The 8,490-nt window shown below is 33.2% G+C and overlaps 1 protein-coding gene across 1 annotated transcript; it reads left to right on the top strand.

Moving 5' to 3' along the window:
* The first annotated feature begins 3,730 nt into the window (after window positions 1–3,730).
* Window positions 3,731–7,045, top strand: LOC127161422 (V-set and transmembrane domain-containing protein 1-like). The gene is made up of 8 exons (XM_051104193.1): window positions 3,731–3,918; window positions 4,990–5,213; window positions 5,345–5,458; window positions 5,829–5,930; window positions 6,128–6,181; window positions 6,399–6,485; window positions 6,726–6,785; window positions 6,952–7,045. The coding sequence occupies exons 1-8, from the start codon at window positions 3,731–3,733 to the stop codon at window positions 6,990–6,992; spliced, it is 870 nt and encodes a 289-aa protein (XP_050960150.1). The 3' UTR covers window positions 6,993–7,045.
* The last annotated feature ends 1,445 nt before the right edge of the window (window positions 7,046–8,490 follow it).

Below are 8,490 nucleotides of genomic sequence, written 5' to 3'. Positions count from 1 at the left end.
TGGCGATTACAACGTGGGATGAATGCACTTACATACCTGGTTTACTGTAAAAAAAAAAAAAAGATGGCCTTTGAATTATCATCTGGGGGATGTCAGGCTTGTCATTGACAACTTTTCTGTGAAGAGCAAAAGTTTGTAACAGAGCAAGTTGTAAGGGCATCTGACTTAATGGTTTGCATTTAATTGTGCAGTGTGCTAGTCAATAAAGTGATCATCCTCAGAGTCAGAACAGGGGGCTGTTTCATAAAAGACCTAACAAAACGATCGGGACTAAAGCAGTTTCATAAACAACAATTTAAGCTCAGGCAATCTCACTAAATTGATCCAGATTCAGTGAGTCAAAATAATGTCAGCCCTTATGTCGATCATAGATCAAATTGATACACCATGCAAACAGCAATATATTTGTATTGTTTAATGCATTTAAGACGTTGTGTTTTCCCCAGTGCATAGCGGACATGACACACAATACATTGAATACAGTCGGTTGTAGCCTATATTTTTATTTATTAGATTTATTTAAGTTGCATTTTTTGTATACTTTTATTTTTAGACAGGTAATAAAGTGAAATAAATGTATGTGAGAGAGTCAGTGGCAATATCAATGCGTTCCTATTCATAAGTGTTACAGGAACTTACCTTAGCCTGACAGTTAAATTTACTTATGATAAATTTGCTTTCTGAAACCAAATCAAGTGACAATAAGTCAGACAATAAGACTAACTGAAATAAGCCTGGCTTATTTGGTAAACCTGTTTCATGAAACAGCCCCCAGGTCTCAGTTAATCCACAACATACAGCTGATCTGGAGTTTTGGTATGAAGGTGGCATAAGTGTACAGTTTTTGTGCATAAAGTGATTTAAATGTATGTACATATCGGATGTAAACAAGAAAATTGTTCCGTTCTTGTATAAGTTCTATGTTTGAACTTAGAGACAGGGTTTCACAGACAGGGCTTAGCTTAAGTCAGGACTAAGCCTTAGTTAAATTAGGATATTTAAATAACTTTTATAAAAATGCCTTAACTTTACTGGTTTGCATCTTGAGACAAGACAATGGCATTGACATATTTTAAAATGCATGGGCATTGGAAGCAAAGTAAATGTGGGTGGGTCCTCCCCCTAAAAAAAATTACTGGAGTATATGCCATTTTCTGTAACCTGGTGCTTTTTAATTAATTGAATAGACCGCCTTGCGTTATGTATTACCTTTGCCCACTAACGTGACAACATTACAAAAGACAGCAGCTTTATCCCATTTACAGTGGCGTAAGAGCTTAAGCAAGCAATCGATATTTTTTGACGCAAACGACCCGAGTTTGTGTCCGCCTACTGCTGAAATTGTTCTTCTGCCTTTTCACATCTCAGCTTACATCGGAAACGCATTTGTATTCGATAAAAGAAAAAATGAAGGAAATATTTGAAAAGTTTGAATAAAGTATCGGGTAGGATTAGGTGTATCTGAGCAGCAGATACGCTCAGATGCTTTATTTACTTTGCTGTGTTTCGGGAGTGCAGCAGGTGCGAATAACTAGTGAAAACACAAATTGGAGTTTAATTAACATGCAGTGGTGTAATGCAGGGTAGCTACACTGTAAAATCCAATAGTTTACCTTACTTAGATATAATTAGTTATCTTTACTTAGTTGCTATACTTACTAGGTTTTATTAAGTTACAGCTACTTTCAAGCGAGTAAAACAGTTTACTTACTACTTTGAGTGACGCTTACTTAAAATATTCAAGTAGCCACAAAGAAACCAATGACATTAATAAACCAGTGAGAGGCAGCAGTGCACTACTATGTTGCTAATTTGCAAAATAACAACAGAAGAAGAAGAAAAGCAATTTTTTTGAGGTGGCAATTGTTAATCTGCAGTTATTTTTCACTAGTTACATTCACTCATTTCCCAAAGTCATCTTGAATGTTGTTTCAGTACAACTATATATTTGAGAGAACATCACATAAACTGACTTCATAAATTGATGTTGATTTTCGTAAAATGTTGTTGGTGTGTCTTATTTTATTTTATTTTTTTAATTATTATTATTATTATTTTATTTTTTTTTAACTTACCATTATAGTGATTAATGTTCTGTTTGGTTGGGCACTTGGAACTTTGTTTTTCTTGTTATAATTTTCTTCCTATTGATGCAGCAATGCAACATGAAGTCATATTTTTTGATTTCAAGAGAAGAAAAGTAATAAGGAGGTTGCTTTTAGAAGGTTAACCTTCACGTTCTGTTATTTCAGTTAGCTAAATCTTTCCAATTCTTTAGCTAATGTGTTTTTTATATTTATTAATGATCTTTTACAATTTTATTGTTCTTCAGAAACACCTTGAGAAACTTTATTGGGTTGAGACAGTACTTTAATATTTGTGATAATGTGCTCAAGTCACAAACTTCAACATTCAGCATGTGAATCACAACAGTGGTGACAATTCAATTTTATTTATTTTTATTAATTGTGACAATAACCATTATATTATTTTATTTTCTCTTTTTGTTGTGTTACTGCTGACACAAGTCAGTAAATAAAATTAGCAAATAAAAACAACAACAGTAAAACAAAGCAATTGCATAATTTATTCATGCCGCAATGCACTCTGGGAGTCAGTGAGTAGCTATACTAAGTCAAGTGTAAGCCTAAAGTAAATGATCAAGTACCCCCTACAGTTCTTTTTTAGTTACTAGAGCTCCCGTGTAAGTAAACTATACTAACTAAGCATTTGTCACTACAACATACTATTCTTATTTCACTTTACTTAGTTTTTTTAAGGCAATCGGTTTGCATGCTTTTTTTAAGTAAGCCCAACTAATTAGATTTTACAGTGTAGTACCAGTAGCTAAATCAAATCATATGTGAGTAAATGCAAATATTCCCTAAACACCCAGTAAAGACAGCGAAGCGGTCAGGACCGTGGCGCCCGCTTCCTTTGAAATATGTTTGATAATTGCGCCTGATGCGCCTGATGCGCCCGCGCCCGCTCCGTCCACTCCTCCACCCCAGATGCATTCCTGCACAACCGGAGGCTGCAGTTTCAGAGTTTCATGACCGCATTTCTAAGACCCTATAGTTTTATTGTTTTATTAATTTATTGTATTTATGTGTGTATTAGCTTCTTATACTATTTAATAGCGCTTGCTATTGTGTATGTTATTATATTTTAAAGAAATATGTAGTTGGTTAATTGTATACACTTAATTATTGTCCTAACCAACTCCTAACCCTTAACATACCCTTAACATTAGAAACCCGACTGAAATATTTAACCTAATTTATTTCAATATATTCTATATATATTCTGGTTTTAAATTCAGTTTTCTTGTAAAAAAAAACTTGTATCTTTGCAAGACTTCAGTTCATTAGCCGCAGCACAGCGATTCACGTCTGATGTGTGACGCGCATTGGTATTCGCACCGTTTATTGGTACATTAATAAATGTAAGATAATTTGAATACAAATGCTAGTTTACAACATTCAGCAGAACAATGAACTGTTTTGCACAGCTAAATAGGCTAAATGGAGATCGACACTGCCTCGAGCACAAGTTCACACCAGGCCTTACAATAAAAATAAGATGGAAAGATAAAAAATGAATAGTTTTTGTTTTATGCTTAAATCAGGTCTCCTCTAGATGGCGCTGTCACAAAAAATAGGGTCTTAGAAGTGCGGTCCTGAAACTGCAGCCTCCAGTTGTGCAGGAACATACTACTGAATGCGTGAGCATGGAGCTTAATCTATTAGCGCATTCGTCATGTGGAATGGATTTGACTGATGCCGCTCAAAAAAGCGACATATTCGCCGAATTAGAGACGGTAAAAGTGGGTGGGTCCGATATCACAGGTCTTCAACAGTGGGTGGGTCCTGTCCCACCCACATTCAATGGTTCCGACGCCCATGAGACAGAACAGAAGTACATTCATCCGTTTTTGTATTTATACCGTTAATTAACTTAAACGTACTCATACTTCAAACATTTCTCAAAAAACATGGTACATTATTGCACTCACCATATTAGCTCACCATTGTCTCTCCTCCGCTGAAATCGCGGCTGTGATATGAGTAAAACCAGTTTACACTCCTCACAAACAACTTCGACTGAAAAAAAAAAAGGAGTAGGCGAAAAAAATCGTAAGACTTACTAGCTGGTCCGGCGTTCAAGCACGGGTCTGTCAGCTGAGGCGAGTGAGAAAACCAACTAGCTAATGGAGAAATGTCCCATCACTGAAAATGTACAAATTTTCGGGTGTTCTTCTGCTGAGCGAGTCTGTGTATTTAGGTTAGGGGTGGTTTGGGGAGAAAGTGACAGAAGTTTTTCAGGTTTGAATAAAAAAATCTGGATCATCAGCTACGTCACTGCTTACATTAATAAAGCCTCAAAACTGCCATGTGAGATTTAACATTCTTCTGATCTTTATGTTATTAATTTACCAGAAGACAAAATCTTCTGCTGGAAAACTTTTATACTTATGATCCATCTTTATATTGACAGATTTTCCTACACCTATTCTGACTGTTGAGCCACAGAGTTCAGTGTTCACTGGAGACTCAGTTACTCTGAGATGTGAGATGATTCAGTCACACAATGGATGGGAGTTTCTCTGGACAAAAGACTCAAACCATGAATCTACTGGAGCTGCAACTAAAATAATCAATTCTGTCTCTGATGGAGGAGAATACAGGTGCAGAGCACGAAGAGGAAGATATTACACTGATTACAGTAAACCAGTAATAGTGACAATATATGGCAAGTATTTATTTATTTATTTTTTTAGTTACATAATGCACATGTAACTTCATAAAACACTGAATAAGTACTATGGGTAAAAACATTTCAGGTTAATCTGATTTAGCATGTGTTTTACAATCAAGTAACTGTGTTAATACAATGAAAACAGCACATTATTTTCATTGTGAATTGTTGTCATTGTACAGAAAGACCAAAACCTAAAGTGACCATTAAACCTGATCAACATGTATTCAGAGGAGAGACAGTCACTCTCAGATGTGACATATATGGTGAAGGAGTCACTAGCTGGAGCTACAGCTGGTATAAAGAAGATTCAACCAGCGTTTTCAGTGATCGACAGGAACACACATTCAGTTTCGTTAATGACTCTGACGCAGGTAAATACTCCTGTAAAGGATCAGAGACAGAAGGATCACGCTGGTCACAAATGAGTGATGCAGTTACACTGACAGTATCAGGTGAGTTTGATCATCTCTTCATACACACACAAACCAAACATATATTTAACATAATATTAATGATTTAAACACTACAGAAATGTTTATGTACACTTTACAGCACTAATCTAAATGTAAAAATATATCCACAGACTCAAGATCTGATGGTCTCAAACCCATAATAACTGGAGTGACTGCAGGACTGACTGTCACAGTTTTGATCATTGTCTTCTTGATCCTGCTGTGGCGCTACAGAAACAACAAAGGTTAAATTAATTTTCCATGACGTATTTGCAAACACTAGCTCTGTTCCTAAACCTTGTGATCTCCTATCCCACAACAACCTATGATAGTTTTCTGGTCTTAACTAGTCTCCTAATAAAGCTGTTATGTCAGTTGATTTTAAGGTGTCTGGTCAGTTTTAAGATGAACTCTTCAAAATAAAGGCTCTAAAAGGGTGTTTTCACAGCAATGAAAAGAAGACCTCTCTCTTTCTTAGTGTGAAGAACATTTTAAAAAATCTAAAGAATATTTTCTCCACTATTAAGTGCTTTTTGTGGACTGAAAAGGTTCCACTGAAGTTAAAGATTATTACGGGATCCACAGATGCCAATAAAACATGTTATGTTTGTGTAGGTGGAAGATCTCAGTCTCCCTCTACTGTCAGTCAACAACAGAACAACAGTCAGACATCAGACCAGAACCACAGTGAAGCCGGATACAACACACTGCAGTCTGGTCAGTCTTTACACATTACCCATAAATAATATTAAACATCCATAAATCTTCACAAGCTGAGATGGAAGACACTTATGGATAACTTTTATTAACAGAATGGATCTGACAACTAAATAATTTTTCACTCTTCTAAAGTTTAACATGATATTTGTGTGTTTGACATATAGGATATTAATTAATGTATTATTTAATCACAGGAACTGCTCATATTTATGACTCCGTTGATGCAGCTGTTAAAGACATAAGCACAGGTAAATTACATAATTTAAATGATTAAATATTATTATATAATTATATTTTTTGGCATCAGGATAAGAAGTTTCATTCTAGAGAAAGTGGAAATCAATCCATCTTTTATGTATTTATTTATTTATTTATTATTATTATTAGTAGTAGTAGTAGTAGTATTAATTTATTTTATTTTTGTTTTGTAAATGTGTCTTTTTCTTTCTCTGTTGCTCATTGTAGACAGTGTAAGTGAGTCTACTGAACACATCTATGCTGAGATTGAACTGAAATCTACAAAGAAACAGAAGAAAAAGAAAGAAAACAAAGGTAAACTGAAACAAAAGTCTCTGCTCTTATGATTTTATGATCATAACAGTAGCAGAAATTACCACATTATTCTTCAAAACATCTGTTTGTGGTTATCTTGTTGTCATTTTAAAATATAATATATATGTAGAATTAAAACAGATTGCTGAATAACATACCTTTGATTTTATAAATATATTGATATTATGACAGTAGGACATACAGTAGGTGCTAATGATATTAACTGTTGTCATCTTTTAGAGAATAAAACTGAGAGTCCTGACTGCATTTACTCTAATCTCATGCTGCAAACAGATCAAGGTGAGTCAAAATATAAACATCAATCACAATTCACAAAAAAACAAACAAACAAACAAACAAAAAAACAAACAAACTACATCTACAAACCACAATAATGAATTGAAGAATGAACTGAAATACTGTATATAAAAATAAAACATTTTAAAATTATTTTCTGTATTTTCAGGTGCTGGATCTAGTGATGTGACATATGCTCAGGTGAATTAAAAATACCAAGAGGAGAAACTTTCAATCCCAGGATACTGATGAGTTTCAATCATCATCAATCATTTATAATCTTTGTGATATTGAGCATGTGATGGCAATAGATTCATCAGCACTTGATATTAGTGATTCAAACCATCATGTGATTCAGAAAGTTTGCATGCTAATATTTGATTATACATATATATATATATATATATTATAGTAAGTTTTGCAGTGCGTATTGATATGTGACTTGATATTAGCAAAGGCAGTATTATTATTTTAAAAATAAGAGAAAAGAATATTAAATATAAGGCTGTTTCTGTTCTGATTTTCTAAGTTAGTGAACAATTTTCCTTTTCCTGGAAATATTAAGGAGTTTTAAAATTTCCATGACTGGAAAAGTTGTCTTTAAATGTAAATGTATAGTAAAAATATATTTGTATATTTTTATTTGGAAAATATATATTTAGCTATGTCAAACTGTAACATATTTTATTGGACAGAAAGCCTTAACTCTTTGAATATGCAGGCTTTTAGATTTTAAAAACTTATCCAGCAATAACAAACAAAAAATCAAAAAAAAAAAAAAAAAAAAAAAAAAAAGAAAAAAAAAAAAAAAAAAAAAAAAAAAAAAAAAAGGAAATTGATTAGTCATAAAGTAATAGCTTGCTTGTTTATCTTAACCTATTTGTGGTTTATGTTTTAATAGTTTGAGTGTAATAAAAAATATTTAATGTACACTACCATTCAAAACCTTGGGGTCAGTAAAAAAATAAATAAATAAATAAATAAATAAAATTGATATATTATAATGTTTCAAATAAACACTATATATATATATATGTATATATATACACTACACTTGTGACACTTGTTTCAAATAAGCATTTGTCATTTTACTTAAATATCCTTTGCTAAGAAAAGTTATATCAAACATTCAGAATATTCTCAGTTATGTATTATTATCATTTCAAATGTATCTTTTCATTCCAGACAGATGTAACTGTTCTGTTACTAGGGTGCAGTATGAGTTTGAATAATTGGTTGTCATAGAATCAAGGCTAGGTGATGTTTGTGTTCTTCATAAAAATTACTTCTGTATTGTTTATTATAGACCTTTTTCCTGAGTAAACCTTTCCATAGGAGCCAATTCAAATAGCACCCATCTGTTTTTAATGTAGCCAACGTCGGCAGCTTTGTGTCATCTATTAAACTTTAAGGAGTGAGGCACTGACAAATGACGGTCATTGCAACATTGCTAAGTGATGGTGCTATGGAGGCATGTGCTTTTTTTTAAAAAAAAAAAAACAAAAACAAAACATTTTAATAGGTTTAACATTAGATTACCTACTCAGAATATACACTCATTTGACTAGAAACACTGGAGACCGGAAATGCAAAGCATCCTTCAGGTTAAAATTCAGGCTGACTTCTGCTTTCAGGAAAAAGATCTATATTGAGAATATTAATGTACCAAAATATCTGTGCAATGTTTTGCTTTGAAAACTTAAATATA

The sequence above is a fragment of the Labeo rohita genome, unplaced genomic scaffold, assembly GCF_022985175.1.
Source record: "Labeo rohita strain BAU-BD-2019 unplaced genomic scaffold, IGBB_LRoh.1.0 scaffold_647, whole genome shotgun sequence".
In the NCBI taxonomy this organism is placed as follows: domain Eukaryota; kingdom Metazoa; phylum Chordata; class Actinopteri; order Cypriniformes; family Cyprinidae; genus Labeo; species Labeo rohita.
Note: the sequence above shows the minus strand (reverse complement) of the source record. Positions and strands in the feature narration are given on the sequence as shown.

What these genes read in the sequence shown, in the direction of transcription:
- LOC127161422 (XM_051104193.1), top strand. Translation starts at nt 3,731, where the DNA reads ATGGAGCTTAATCTATTAGCGCATTCGTCATGTGGAATGGATTTGACT. An exon ending in GCGCTACAGAAACAACAAAG is followed by an intron (nt 5,459 to 5,828) that starts GTTAAATTAATT and finishes ATGTTTGTGTAG; the next exon opens with GTGGAAGATCTCAGTCTCCC. An exon ending in CATGCTGCAAACAGATCAAG is followed by an intron (nt 6,786 to 6,951) that starts GTGAGTCAAAAT and finishes CTGTATTTTCAG; the next exon opens with GTGCTGGATCTAGTGATGTG.